Here is a 15,635-nt window from a genome sequence, read left to right on the forward strand (position 1 = left end):
TGGCCAGGGACTTAGAAACTACCCTCTCAGCCCCATCACCTATGTTTGACTTGAAATTCCTCAACCATGACGCTACTCCATTCGACTGGTATCACCCACGTTTTAAGGACGGGTAAATGGGACTGAAGACGGCAAGTGGAAGGGCAGAGTAGAGGTAGGGTCACTGAAGATGTCAGTGGTCCTTCCTTGAAGGCGGAAAGGGAGGTCCAGACTGAGGCAGCGGCTGGAGAGCGGGGTTACGGGGCAGGGGTGAGATCGTGGGGCAGACTACTGATTCTTCCGGGAGCCAAAGGATTCCCAGCCCTTCCCACCTGGTCACTCACCAGCTCGGAGGGCTCCTGGTTTCTCAACTGTTACCTCGGCGGTTACCTGCGTTGCTAGGTTACCGCCAATCTCAGAAGGCAGGACGCAGCTCCTGACTGACTTTCCTTTCCACCATTCAATTCCTTGTTCCGCTCAGTCCGCCCCTCCTCCTGAAGCACAACCAGTCAGGGGCACGGTCTCTCCCTCTGGGTTGGGCTGAACGAGTACGGCGGGGAGGGTGGGCGGGGAAAGAGGCGGAGCTTGATCTCCCGGCCCCTTCTCGAGGAGGCGGGCAGGCAGTCTTGCTTCGGCAGCGGGCGAGAACTGAGAAGGGACGCGAGGCTTGGCTAATCAGCGCGCATCATGACAGCCGAGGGAGCCAATAGACAGGGGCGAAGGGGTAATGGGGCGGGGCTGGAGGGGTGGAGGGGACGGTAGGCGGTGGATGAGAGGGCTGGCGCTGCTGCTGTGGTGGCAGCTGCTGAAGTGGCGGCGGCTGCGGCGCTGAGGCGGCTGCTGCAGCTCCAGCCTTTGAGCTTTGGCGGCGGCTTCCGCGGGCTGGGCTGCGTGGTGTGGACCCCGGTGCGCGGTCCGGGTTGCTCGGGCGGCGCGTGTAAGAATCCAAGGGGTGCGAGGGAATGCCTGACGGAGAGGGCAGGGGTCAGGGGTCAGAGGGCGCGGAGTAGGGGTTTGCGGCTAGTCTTTGGGGTGTGGGAGGCAGGCTCACAAGGGCCGCGGCGAAGTCATCGCCACGCTTTTCTTCCAATAGTTCAGGCTGGGGCTTTGCGCCCCCTCTCCTCGCCCGCGGCTTCCTGGGGCTACACCCGCTCGTGGGCCCGGACCAGGGCTGGGAGCACGTGGAGCTGGAGCCCGCACTCCCCTTCCGTCCTCTTCTCCCTCATCTGCTCGTCTCTCTGGCGCCCTCAGGCGACCCACCTAGCAAGCGACTCTGACCCGGGTCAGGCTGCCCTAGGGGACAGCAGGATGGCTGCTGGCCCACTTTCCAGGGACCTGTCCCCAGGGGTGACCCCTTCTGGGCCCTCCACAAAGGGAGAAGCGAAGCCAGCGGAAAGAGCGCTGGCCTAGGACTCAGGAGTCCTGCACTGTGTGACCTTGGGCAAGTCCCTTCTTCCCCTCTGGGCCTCACTTTTACCTGTTTGTAAAGTGATGGCCTTGAATTCAAACTGGAAAGCTGGTTCTGGCAGGAAGTATAGGGTAATGGCTGAGTGGGAGGGCTTCAGACTGCCTGGGCTGTGTTGTACCATTGGGCTGTGAAAACCTGCTGTTGATTTGTAAGAGGCAGGTTAACTCCTTAAGCCTCACTTTCTACATATGTGAAGTGGGGATATTAGGTAAATAGGATTTCTCAACAGAAGCACTGTTGACGTTTTGAGCCACATATTTCTATGTTGTGGTGGGTCTCACCTGTGACTGTAGGATGTTCAGGGGCATTTCTGGCCTCTACCTACCTACCTACCTAGCACATAGTGACAGGAAAACATGTCTCCATACGTTGTTAGTGTCCCCTGGGAAGAAAAGTCACCCCAGATGAGAGCCACAGAGCTAAGATAATGTGTGCACTGCAAGCAGTCATATATTAAACAGTTAAAATAAAAACCACTAGCCATTATACAACAGTGATAAAATTAAGAAACCTCTCGTTGAATTGAGAAGGTTAATAGATTTTCCAGCCTTCAAAATAAATATTTTTCGACAAGAGAGAGAATGACAAGATGTTAATCATTGTCAGAGCTGAGTGATGGATACAAGGAAGTTCATTTACATATTCTCTCTACTTCTGAGTGTATTTGAAAAGATGTGTGGAAAAAAGTTAAAAAGAAAATAAGACAATGTTTAAGACAGCCGAATGGTATCTCACTTGGGATTTCTTCTCTTGTCTGTCTACTATTGAGAATCAAAAGCAAAATTAATCCCCAGACCTGGAGGAAACTTTACCAGGAAGTTTGCTGGGCAGAGAGCTGTAGGCTTTGCAGCTAACAGAAGAGTGCCCACTTTTGCTGCCTAAGAAGATATTGATGCCCAGGGTCCTGCCCAGGGTTATTCTGGTGATTTGTGAAAGAAAGACATTGCTGGGTTGCCATTCAGTGGGTGAGCAGAGGCAAACTTGATTGAACCCAGAAGGCCACAGTCTGAAGAAGGAACCAGCTGCTGTTTTTAAGTTCGAAGGTCTGCTGTCAGATCTGCTGAGGCTTTGCTTTTCTTTTGTCCTCCCAGCGGAAATGGAATGTATATAAATAGGAAATGTAACAGGCTAGTTCTGAGTGTTTTAAATTGGGAATTCAGAATGTGTGACTGGACACCATTTAAAAAAATACTCTTAGTCCTCTTCCCCTTCCTCCTCCAACACTTAAATCTGGGAGGATAATGCCTATGTAAGAATGATATGGGCAAGTGTGAATAATTTGGCACACTAACTCTTTACAAGTCATTGGAGCTAAGTGTGGCCTGAATACTGGGGCTTGGAAGAATTGTATCATGGTGTCAAGGAGCATGCGTCTGGAGCCAGATAGTGGAGTCCAAAGCTCAGCTTTTTAGCTTTGGGTTCTTGGGCAAGTTACTTAACCTCTTAAAGACTCCTCTGTTATGGGGCATAATAATCCTACCTATCTATGTTAGATAGTTTCAATCAGTGTTACTTAATGATTGCTACAAGAGCCCCTGGTACATAATATTAACAACTATTATTTTAATGGTTTTATATATATATTTTATATGAATGAATATGAAATGTATTCAATTGCTCATATATATATATAAAATAATAGTATTTTATATATAATATATAAAACCAATAAAATAACTTTTTTTTTAAGTCTTTAAAGTCTTTACAAAACATACACAAACAAGGTTAATGGGGATGGAGGTAGAACATGTCAGCCATAATCTCAATCTCCAGATACAATTACCCTTAACTTTTCAGTATTTGTTCAGGCAGAGTTTTTTTCCCCCATATTTTACTGCTGCTTTACTGTAACATTCTTTTTCCCTGGAGATGTATTTCACATACTGTAAGATCCACCATTTCAAAGAGTACAACTACCTAATGCCAACGTATTTTCATCAATAGTGTCTGTATTTTGATGATTGTCTTCCTTTTTTTTTTTTTTAATTTCTCAAACCCTAGAAGATGCCTCTAATGGAGGAATTTCTTAGAAGCACCTCTGGGCCAGTGGCTTTGAAAGGGAGCTCAAAGCAGAGACTATTTAAAGCCCTGGACATTGCATCCTGAGGGCTGCAGAAGAAAACATGGCTGTGAGTTTAGATGACGACGTTCCCCTCATCCTGACCTTGGACGAGTGTGGCAGTGCCCCTCTAGCTCCCTCCAACGGCCTGGGCCAAGAGGAGCTGCCCAGTAGAAGTAAGACTGTGGCATGGGCTGGGGGATGGGACACAACTTATCTGTTTCATGGGGTGAGTGTGGCCTTGGTGGTCTGATAGTAGACATGTGTACCCTAATGCCTGACCCATATTTGACCCCCAAGTCCTGACACAGAAATTCCCAGGAGACTTGGGGGTCCTAATCCTGCCCTCCCTATTTAGGGACGCTTCTAGGGGCTAGCTTGCCCTCCCACGGTTCTTGCTTCCCTTGGTGCCTTGCCCCCCTTGCCCTGAGGACCCATCCTGGCTTTGTCCATGGATGCTTGGCAGGGACCTCAGGCCATCTGCTCCTTGGCTAACTTCCTGTCCCATTCCTTGTTAAAAAAGAGACACATTTTACCACCAGCCTGCCTCTGTCCTGATCTGAAACTGTCAGCAGGAAAGTGTAGTTGATTGCTTCTCCCACTGGAGCTCAGTCCCTGCATTACCTAGGACAAGGTGGAAAGGGGCAAGCGTTTGCCGTGATCCATTGATTTGAGGGTTTGGGGTTTTGCTTTGTGTCCTCTAAACCAGCGTCTAGCACAGAGTGAACCCAAGAGAGGTAAATTTTAAATTTTTTAAATTTTAAGTGTGTTTCTGGCAGAATGAGAGGCCTTAAAAACCTTTCTGGTCCCTGTCCCAAAGCCATTTGCTTCATTTGCTCAGGCTTTGGGTCCAGGAGAGGCTTAAAATAACTTGCCGTAATAGAGGGCTGTAAGATGTGAGGGGCTAGTGCCTTAGGATTTCCTTAGCAAATGGATGTTCCACACTCTGCCAATACCCAGACAGAGGGGCATTGCTCTCCTCCAGTTCACAAGTGAAGACACTTGGGTTCAGGGAAAGACGAGCCTGGCTCTCCTGTCCCCTTTATCCAGAGAGAACACAGTTGGGTTTCAGGGAGCTCAGCAGCCTCCCCTTGGAAGTGATGAAGGACAGCAGTGTTCCTGTGGATGGGAGCACGGTGGAGGGCCTGGGTGTCTATAAACTGGCCTCTACTTGCTTTAACACATTCACCCCTCCTAGGGCTGAAGTGGGTGGTCCAGGAAGGTTAGAATTTAAACCATGTTTTCCCCTAAGTACCATTTAGGGCTAAGAAATCAGTGGGTCTGATTACCAACACACTTCGTGAATGCCCTAGAGCTGGCAAGCAAAGTGTTGGCTCTTTATGTCTGTTCTCTTAACTAAGATCCTTTTGCAAGGTAGGCAGTATTATCCCTATTTTATAGAGGAGAAACTGAATCAGAGAGGTTAAGTAACTTGCCTGATGGCACACAGCCAGGCAAGTGGTTAAGCAAAGATTTGAACCCAGAATGGTCTGATTCTCAAGTTTCTTCTCCAGCCCTTCCTCCCTTTATTTCTCTCCTCCTGCTCCTCCCCATCCTCCTCCTTTTTTCTTCACAAGCCCTTAATAATAGTGAGTGCTGGCCCTTAACATTTACCTAATTATCATATAATCTCAAGGTAGAGTTATTGTTATTTTCTGTATTTACAGAGAAAGAAACAGCCTCAGAGAAGTCAAGTAACTTGTCCAAGATCACACAACTATAAACAGTGACACCCCTCTGAGCCTCCCTCTCATGCCACCATGTAAGGTGCTTTGAGGAAAAAGATGTAAATGAATGTGACACAGTCTCAGCTTCAAAGCAGGATAACCGGGGTGAGGGTGTCACTCTCATCCATGGCCAGCATGGAATGGACAGCAAGGGAGGGTGACTGACATACTAAGGGTGTGAATCGCTCAGGCAATAGCCAGGCTCAAGATTCTAAACTGGAATCCTGGTCTCTGTCATGGGTGCCACTTTTATTTAAGTCCTTCCTCAGTATCAGAGCTGATGGCAGGGTGTCCAGCTCTCCTGAAGGATGAAAGTGAGAAGAGCAAACTAGTTCTGTGTCAAGATCAGGTTTTGAACTGATGACAGAGATTGATGAATGGGAAATAGGCCAAATAAACAATAAAAGTGACCTTGGATAGGCCACTGGTGAGACTGTTCTTATCTCGGTGAAGTTGGTGGCTTATTTTGTCTCATTTAAGAAAAATGAAATATAAAACCATCAGGGCCCAGGGAAACTGTGTGTTTTGTGCAGTGCATTAGTGCCTCAGTTTCCCTTCTCATCCTCTTGCTGGGTCATTTGCTAAAAAACCCTCAGGGTAATCCACCAAGCCTGGCTAGGAAACTGGCAGGAACTCTCTGAGGAAAGGAGAGATTTCAGAGGAGGCCTGCTCTGCCTTAGCAGAGGACTTTGTTATTTCATGCTTAGATTTTGGTGTTGACTTTCTACCCAGGGTTCCTTGACCCTACTGTCTGGGCAGTCTGTCTAAAACACAAATTAGACCTGGAAATTGCCCCAGCTTGCAGTTCCCCAGCACCTTCCTGTCCCCTTCAGGATGCAGGCCAAGCTCTTTAGCTGGCACACGGGGCCTTGTGTATTCTAGCGCCTTCTTGCCTGAATGGTCCCATCTCCTGCCTATGTCACACCGGGTGTGTTCTGTGAATCCCTTGTGCATGCTTGAGCCTCCTCACTGTGCTGGTAACTCTGGCATGTCTTTCTCAGCTGCTTGTTTGCTTGTGAACTTCAGTTCTGTCTTGGAAATCTTGCTGATACTCCCATCTCTGAAGCCTCCACTGAACCTCTCTCCCTTCCTGAAGGGGCTAATTACACACTGCCGTTTTCTGCTTTGATGCTAGATGAGGCTTCCATTATTATAAGTAGCTTACTTGTTTAACCATCTGGTTATCTGCTGGGCCCTGAGTTCTATCATCTCTGTATCACCTAGCTCAATGCCTACAATCTGTAGGTACTCAACAAATCGTGGTTGAAATAAACCTGACTGGGTTTCACCGGGGTGGCTGACTGAGGGCCCTAGTGAGAGGAGGGCAGAGGCCCCTCCTGCCTCTTCCCCTAACCAGTGGTTTGATCTCACTTCTGCCAGCACAGCTGACTGTCCCGGAGGCTGCCGTTACGGCCCCCTGTCTATGGCTGGTATAAACTCTTGCAGTATTAAGGAGCTTGGCAGATGCAGACGGAGGCCTTCAGCAGCATTGGCAGCTATGTGGGCAGGAGCCTAAGAGAACTAAGTCAGCTTCCTAAGGGTGTGAACCCTGAGCACGCCGGGGCCTCCACCCTGACCCAGCTGTTGCTGACACCCTCCTCTGGCTTTGTACCTACACAGTCCTTGTCTTAGTGTGCTCAGGCTGCCATGACAAAATTCTAGACTGGGGTGGCTTAAGCAAAAAAAATTTATTGTCTCACAGTTCCGGAGGCTGGAATCCAAGATCAAGGTGTCAGCAGGGTTGGTTTCTTCTGAGGCTTCTCCTTGACTTGCAGACAGCTGCCTTCTCATTGTGTCCTCACATGTTTGTCCCTCAGTCTGTGTGTCTGTGTCCTAGCCTCTTTGTATAAGGACACAAGTCATATTGGATAAGGGCCCATCCCTATGACCTCATTTTACCTTAATGGCCTCTTTAAAGACCCTCTATCCAAACATAGCCATGTTCTGAGGTCCTCGGGGGTTAGGACTTCAACATAGGAATTTTACAGGGATGCAATTCAGCTCATAACACCCCTACCCTTTCCTCAGATGCAGGTACCTGGGAACCTGGCTAAGCTGCCTGTGACCTTTGACCCTATGCTAGGCATGACCTATGCTGAAGCTTTATCTCTGCAGGAAACTAGAGGGTTTGAGTTTTTTTTTTTTCTTCTTTGGGCAAGGATGGATTTTATCCAAGACTCAGACATCTCTGGGCTGTGAGAGTGGCTGCTGGAATGCTAATGAATGACTCACAGGCAGAAGATGTCAAGTTGATAAAGGAGGCAGGTATGAGCAGAGGTATTTAAAGCCTGGATATTAGGAATAACCTTGAAAATAGTCGGTGGGGCTGACGTTTGACAGTGCAGTTTAGAGACAGCCTGCGGTCTGTATTGCGTGTCAGGCAGTGGTCGGGACAGCCCCTAGACCACAGTGTCTGAGCACTGGGGGATAGACTGGATTTTCCAGGGGGATTCTGGTCACATTCAGCTTTTGCCTTCTCATTGCCTTTCAGTCAAACAGTTCCCTAGGATGGGCCTGTACTATATGCCTTTCCAAATAAAAAAAGGATCGGGGGCAAGGGGAGTGGCTGAGGCTTGAGCAGGATACTTAGTCTTATGGGCGAATTTGATGCTTGGTGGTTCATGGTTTCCAGATGACAAGCCATGCAGGGATAAGGCCTAAGGTAACAAAGCAGAGGAGCCTCCTCTCCCTCCTTCACACTGATGCCTAGTATGCCATCAGGAGTTACCTAACCCAGTGTGGTATCTAGCAATGTGGCAGGCCACTGCCCCCGTGCAGGACACCAACACGTGGTGCCCTGGCTCCCCTTCCAGGGTCCTTATGCAGCCAGAGCCAGTTAGCATGACTCAGTCAAGGTGAGCTAGAGCTTTCGGCCTTAGGATAGATGTAGTCAAGATGATCTGCAAAAGAGCAGTGGGGTTTATACCCAAGGATGATCAACCCTAAGGGGGACTCTCCATCACAGAAATCTGTGATGGTGGTTCTTTCTCTGACTGAGCATCCCCAGAATAATAGCCAAAGGTTGAAGTCCAAGGGACTTGCACAGCTTTTGTCACCTGCATAGTATAGTGGTTCAGCATGCAGGCTCCAGGCTCCCAATCCTAGCTGATCACAGATCTTTGCCTCCAACCCTCAGCCTCCTCATCTGCACAGTGGGATCATGCTAGCTTCTCCCAAGACGAGGGGACAGTCATGTGTGTGATGCTGTGGAAGTGCTTGGCCAGTCATAGGGTTATTCTCATGGCCAGAGAAGGGGCTTCTTTGGAATACCGTTATACACAAGCAGGGGTCCTGAACTCAGGCCAGGATCTGCATCCTCTGAGCCTCATTCTTGGCCCAGTAGGTGGCCACAGCCGAGCCAGGAAGCAGAGGCAGCATGGCAGCTGGAGACCAAACAGCAATTAGACTTTCCCAGCCTCCCAAGGAGCTTGGGCATTTGGCTCCGTTGGAGCCATACCCCTGGCTTTCTTAGGACCTTGCCAAGGCAGAATGCTGGGTGTCATCAGGCTGGCGGAGGCACCAATTAAAATGAGCAAGCACCTGGCATGCTGCGTTCCAGCCTCGTAACAGAGACTCAAAGCCTTTCACTTTCCCAGCCCTCCGAATCTTCACAGGGGATCCTGTCTGTTGCCTCAGGCCCCCTGCCATGAAATACCATCTTTGCTCTCTGCGTGCAGAAAGCTGCCGCATTGAAATGGCAGCAGAGGCAGCTGGGTGCGGGCTGGAATGCGTGCTGCACTGCTCTTTACCCATCGCCCTTTGGGGGTCTAAGTTCACATTTGCTCCAAGAGCGCTTCATGAGCCGAAACAGTCAACTTCTCAGCCTCCAAGTCAGGGCGGGAGCGTGGGAGTTGATAGCTTACAGCAGCGGGCCTCTGGTGGCTTCTGGTTGTGGTGCTCTTCCCAGGCCTGCCTCGAATTAGAGCACAGTGGCCCAGGAAGGAAACCTATGTTCTGCAGAGGAAGCACAAAGGGACAGAGCCCCTGCAGGTCTTGGGTCCCCAGACTATCCCCAGCCCACCTTCATGCTCAGGGAGCCCACAGGGCACTTCTGCATTCTCAATCCCTTTGCTGGGGTGAATTCCCTGATTTGGACATTTCCTGACCCTCCCTCTCCTCTCCCCATCCATCCAAGCTAAGTAAGGTGCTACATAGTACAAATGACAACTGTCAGGTGTCCAGTCCCTGCCACACACCAGGCAGTGTCTGCAAGCGCCTCACTTGTGCCATCTCTCACACTTGGTCCTCCCAGCAAATCTGTGTGGCCTGTGTTTCCATATCCCCATCTGACAGAAGAGGAAACAGATGCTCTGAGAGTCAATTACTTACCCAAGGCCATGCAGCCAGGAATTGCCAGTGGCAGCATTGAACCCACATCTTCTGACCCCAAGCCTCAGGCTGTTAACTGTTGTGCTGCGTGCCATAGAGTAAAGCTCTGTGGAGAAGGTAGAATTTTAAGCCAATTCTTTTGCAAAAGGAAGTTAGTTTCTATCTTTATCTTTTTGGGTTTTTTTTAATTAAACTTTTATTTCCTACAGGGCATGGAGTTGTAGGAAATTGGAGTTCTAAATTGAAGTTCCATACCTGGAACTCCCTTTCATGTTGCAAAATAGCAAAACTGATGGGGTTTCAGTGTAAGCTGTACTGGATCACTACAGAGAAATGAGAAAACACTGGCAAGGGAAAACCAGACCACAAATGGCAGCCATTATTTCTTTTTGCCCAGCTATGAAAATGATAGTTTTCTCCTTAGTGCATGTCCTTCCCCAGATCTTCCTCTGCACAGGCATTTGGCTAACTTCTACATTACAGTGGTTGGAATGAGACAGTTTTGGCTGAAAGTTGGGACCCATGGGAGTCAAGATTTGGGAAACAGAAAGGAAGGACAAAGGACCAGCCTTGGGGCCCGCAGGCTGGCGGGGTTGCTGTCGAGTGGTTCCACAGGCAGGTGAGCCCAAGTTGGGACCTGCCTGGAGGATGGACAGGTGGCAGATGGGGACACTGGAGAGTGGGCTGGAATCCGCAAGCAGAGGAAACAAGGGGGCCTCTCCCTGTGCAGGCCAGAGACTATCATGCTGGGCTCAGGTTGGATTTGGGGCATGGTTAAGAGTATGTCCTCTTGGGCCAAGCCAGCTGAGTTCCAGGTTTGCTGTTGCTGCTGTGGGCCCTTGTGCTCCTTGCATACCTCTCCAAGCTTCAGTTTCCTCCTCTGTAGAAGGAAAATCATCCCGATACTATCTTAGAGGGCTGTCCTGAGGTTTAAACAAGGGAGACTGTCTCAAAGAGTTAGCACAGTACCTGACTTATACCAGATGGAAAACTCAGTGGATGCTAGCTATTAGGGCAGGGGTCAGACCAGGTAAACCTGTTTTATGGAGAGCCTAGAGTGCCCGTAATTGGAGTTTGAACTTGGTTGAGTAGGGCGCAGGCACTGCTATATGTGTTTGGGCCAGAAAGTGATGCGATGACAGGGTGTCTTCCCTCTGACCTCTTGCCAACTCTGGGTGCCATCCCTAGCCACCATGACAACCTCCCTTAGACGCCCCACCCTGAGGTGGATGAGCCCAGCATCAGCTTACTTTTCCCCTCGGAGACTGGGAAGTGGGTGGAGAGGAGACTCCCAGGATGTGCTATAGTGACAGGAGCCAGACTTGGCATTTTCTCTCTTTCCTGTGTCTGGCTCTGAACTTCCCCAGGGCCAGGTCATCGGTATAGCCTTGAAGCTCAGCACAGTTCCCTGCCCCATGTGAGGTACACAGGAAACATCTGGACAGTTCTGCGCGGAGCCCTTTTCCAGGCTCACCTGGCCTAGGGCATAGGCAGGGGCCTCTTAGGTTAGAAACCCAGGAGCTGAATCTGACAAGGAGAAAGTAAGTGGTGAAGAAAAGCAAGCAGAGTGGAGCGAGGAATGTGTTCTGCTGCGCCCTGGCTGCACCCCACCGTGCCTTTCCTAATCCCACCACTGAGCTCTCAGGATCAGAAAGGACCCGCTCTCCTGATTTAAAGGCTTGGCTTCTAACTGTTTCCGGCAGATAAGTTTCTGCTTTGTTCCAGAACACTAACAATCCATTCTAATACAGGAGTGATCAGGAAGTTCCCAATCACTCAGGAAGCTAGATCTAACTTTATTTATTCTCCTTTTCAGTGGAGAAAAGAAGGGTTGGATTCTGGCCTCATAACCTCCCTTCACATATTAAGGAATTGATGCCTTGGAATACAACTGGGGTATTTAGATTACAAATAAAAAAATTTTGAGGGGGGCTCTCTTTGTGTATTTCAGCTATAAAAGCATGCAAAGAACCCAATTGCCACAGCATCTTTTTTTTTTTTTTTCTTAAGGCATGATTTAGGTTTGCTTTTCCTTGGAAGACTCAGTTACATGTGGGGAATCTCCTAGGTGAACATTTGGGGGCTTCAGCCTGCATTTGGAACAACTTGCAAACATCTCCCATGAGTGCTCTGTGGGTCCCACCCCTGTTTCCTGGCCTGACAGTGAACCCAGTAGCTGCAGATGAGAGTATCCTTTATGCTACCTTAAAGTATAAGCCAGTCTTGTTACTCTTGTTAGAGGCAGCAAGCACTGTCATAACTGACTGTAGCTGGAAAGAGTGTGCAATACTATTTACACATGGTTTGTCTTAATAGCCGTTGTGAAGTAACAGTATGCATCCCATTTTTCAGATGTGCAATTTGAGGCCTGGAGAGGGAAGTGACCTGCACAGGCAGACCGTGAGCAGTGGGGCTTGTTCACTCAGGGGACATTGGTGAGCTGCTTCATGCCAGGCAGGCACCAGGCAGGAAGGTGTGTGGCTTCGAATTGTAGAGCTGCCACCTCTGTTCTCAGACCTTGCCCAGAGGGAGCATTTATCTGCCCTGGCTCTAGTGGACTTGAAAGTTTCATTAACCTCAGAGTGCAGATAAGGAAATAATAATCGTAGACCTGCCCAGTTGGTGAGGCCTAGGCCAAATTTTTGGGTCAAGTGCTGTGACCTGCCTGGCCCCAGACACCTGGCAGTGGCCCCAGCATTTTCCAGGCCTTGAGGAATTTCACCCCAGTGACACTCCTGGCCTCCATTCTTTCACTCTGCCTCGGAAATCAGAACCAATAATCAAAAGTCTTAAAACATGGGATTGCTCATATAATCTTGTATATTTCATGATCACATAATTTTATTTATTTTCCCATATAAACCACTTCTACTACCAAACCTCCCCTTGGGCTGCTGTCTCATGCTTCTGATCTTTCCTGCTCAGCTTTCTTCAAGTGGAGCTTTAGCTGAAGACCTTTGTCTTCCTTTTCCACTGAGACGTCCCTAAGCTGCGCTTCCAGCCCCCTCTCATTCTCCATGTACACTCTTTATGCCTCATCCTCTACCCCCTTGCACAGTGGCCCACTCGCTCCCCAGCACCTGCCTGTGATAGCTTTGATTAATGTCTTAGATACTGAATCGAGGCTTGCTTTGTGCCATGATGGATTCCTAAAGGATGTGAGAAAACAGAATTTTGGTGCAGTAGATAATTTAAAATATGGGCAGGACTGAGTTTGGCAAAACCTTCTTTCATAGTATGATGAGTACCCCTTAATTCATCCAGTGTTGAGTTGGGTTTTGTGAACCATGTTCCCTTCCATCAGGGTTTGACCTGTTTATGGATTTCTTTCATGTGTCTCCTTAATGCCCATTGCAGATGGCTGGGCTGGACAAGGCAGGAAGGCATAGTGCCCAACCCAGGGAAATGCCCAGTTAGGTGCTATTGTTTTGGGTGCTGGTGTGTTACACAGCTGTGCCTCTTTCTGGTAGTTTAACTTCTGCAAAGGCAGGGCCCATGTCTTTTCTACACATCCCTGGGACACTTAATAAACAGATGTCAAGTAACATATCTGGGAGTGAGTCACCAGGTTCCCCAAACACCCAGGGTCCCAGATGACTCCATCAGTCACTGCTTAGCCAGCTCCTGGGGCCATCTGGGGTGACAAGGTGACTCATTCACATGTGATCAGGTCAGAAATAGCCCATATGAGGCCTGGCCCCTGCTTCCCCGAAGAGCAGCCTGCGTTTTGGATGTTCAGGTCTCTGCTTCCAGTGCTTCGAGTTCTCTGGGCGCTCACACATACCCCATAATTGCCTGATGTGCCCAGTTCCCACCTGCCCTCCGATCCAAGCTCACTCCATCATCATCCTACCATTCACAGCCTGCCTTCCTCTCTTGTTAATCTCTCTTTTTGTTAGATTGGGTTTTTATTTTTACTTGTTTCTTATTCTTTTAGCTCTTGCTGAAAAGCAGCTCAGGCAGAGCGGTCGTACTCAGTGCTGGCTAATGGCTTGGAGCCACTCCAAGCTGCCGGATGCGTTGGCTTTCATTCGTGGGTGGTCGTTGACAAGCGTGATGTCTTCTCTCTGTGACTCTCGAGGGCCCCCTCTTCTTGCAGGCTGGGCTGTTCACACTTGGCTGGACTGCCTCGTTGTCTGGAATCACAGTTTTTACTGTGCACCCCGGAGCCAGTCTGCTTGCCTTGATGGAGCTCAGATTTTATCAGCACCACAGCCCACTCAGCCTCTGGGCTGATTTGCCCATTTGGTTTTATTGCATGTTGTTTTGTGCTGATTCCTTTTGGAGATCAGACACCTTCCCAGGCTGTGAGGGGCTCACAATGTCTGGAGACAGGGGTGGCTTGGGAGAATTCTCAGATTGTTAGAAATGTGTATGTGTTGGGGGGTGACAGTATCTGCTGATAGTCTTTCAGTCTGTAGCAAAGTATAGGGTTGAATTTCCAGGATCACCTCTTAGTAGCTGGGCAACCTTGAATAAGGAGTTAAGCTTCCATTTCTTCCTGAGTTTTGGTTGCTTCATCTGTAAAATGGGGATGAGAATATCTCCATTCAGGGTTGACATAATGATTGAATGGGAAATTCCATATCATATCTCCCAGTACCTATTCAGTAAGTGGAAACTCTAAATAATAGTAAGGTATTGGGGTTTCATTTCCAGCAGAGTGGCAGCGGGGCCCCTTCCTCAGGCCCTGCAGGGGTCATCTGAGAGGTCTGCACTGAAGACTTGAGCTCTGTCTTCTCCTATGAAATCCTCTGACTTTCTCTTAAGGAGGGGTAGCTGGTCTTTTGTGTTTTCTAGAGGATCCTGTCATGGTAAAATTGAGGGCTAGTACAACTGCCATCCCGGTGCTCTGCAGGGGTGAGTCAGCTCAGGCAGCTCTGTCTCCCACCTGCTCACCAGTTTCCTAGTTTCCACTGCATTTTTCTTCATCCATGATGTCTCTCTTGGGCTGCTCTCCCCACTTGACAGAAAGGGACACTGAGGAAAAAGGAAGTGCAAGCCGAGCCTAGTGCCTTGCCACTGACCACAGAGGCTTTTAGGCCCCATTCGGCTCCCCTGGGGGTAGTACTAGTCAGACCACCCTGGGTCCCTGGAGAAGGGGCAAGCCTAGGCCGTCAAGCTCTCTGTAGGATGCACACTTCTTCCTACTGTGCCTTCTAGGCCACCTTGCCCCTTGTTGCTGCTTTTCTGAGCAGAGCCACCAGCAGCTGCAGAAGATCCAGACATTGGGGCATAGCCAGTGTTCATAGAAGCCAGGTGGCCCTGGGTAGGGGCTTGTGCAGACCTTTAACCTGCACCGAGTGGCTATCTTCAGCAGACACATCAGTAGTCTGTATGGAGAGTGAGTCCAGAGCCAGACTTGCTCCTCTGAAAGCTGTGCAGAGGAGCGGTGTCTGCTGACCTCATGCAGGGACTCTGGGAGTGCCAGGACAGTGAAAAATGCCTTTCGTCTCCATTTCCCCTTCTACGGCTCCTTTCCGCATCCCTGTGCATCACAATTAGCATTTCTGATGCTTCCAAGTGAATACGGGACAGATGTTCGCACAGGTGCTGCTCTCTTCACTGGGTAAACAGAGTGGAGTATGCACGCCTCTGTGTGTGTGTGTGTTTGTGTGTGTGTGAAGCATAGGGCGTTTGAGGTATGCACAGGCTTTACAAACATGTTTCAAAGCATCCAAAGCACTTTGCACATGGCAGGTTCTCAGTAAATACTTTGTGATGAGTGATCTGTGGGAGTGAAAGCCCTTTGTTTATTTATTAATTTTTTTCCCACCTCCTTTGTTTCTAATACACCCAGTGGCACAGGAGCAGGCAGTACAATTGCAAGTTGAGTCTTGAAATCAGCAGACTAAAGAAAGTAGACATCATGTCCTGCTTCTCCAAGAAATCACCTGCAGGCATCTGGCCAACCACTTGTTCTCTCTCTGCCTCATGGTGCTCATTTCCTAGACCCACCCAAGAGCCTGATGCTTCACATCTTCACCTTTCCTGTGCTTCCGTTCACCTCCTCTGTTTATTACCACTGCTCTCAACTTTCTAGACATTTCCCCTGCGAGTTCCAGGTGCTTCC

The 15,635-nt window shown here is 49.2% G+C and overlaps 1 protein-coding gene across 5 annotated transcripts in view; it reads left to right on the forward strand.

Annotated features, from left to right (window-relative positions):
- The first annotated feature begins 687 nt into the window (after nucleotides 1-687).
- The window catches only part of TPCN1 (two pore segment channel 1), a 51,148-nt gene continuing 36,200 nt past the window's right edge, over nucleotides 688-15,635 (forward strand). The window contains exons 1-2 of one of the 5 annotated variants that reach the window (XM_017645034.3): nucleotides 688-703; nucleotides 3,449-3,682. In XM_017645034.3, coding sequence (XP_017500523.2) covers nucleotides 3,571-3,682 — 112 coding nt within the window. In that variant the 5' untranslated portion in view covers nucleotides 688-703; nucleotides 3,449-3,570. Of the gene's footprint in view, nucleotides 704-734; nucleotides 917-3,448; nucleotides 3,683-15,635 lie in introns of those variants that run through there. The other 4 variants (XM_036993222.2, XM_017645033.3, XM_036993221.2 and 1 more) reach the window with 4 other exon arrangements.

Source organism: Manis javanica, chromosome 15, assembly GCF_040802235.1.
Source record: "Manis javanica isolate MJ-LG chromosome 15, MJ_LKY, whole genome shotgun sequence".
Classification (NCBI taxonomy): Eukaryota; Metazoa; Chordata; class Mammalia; order Pholidota; family Manidae; genus Manis; species Manis javanica.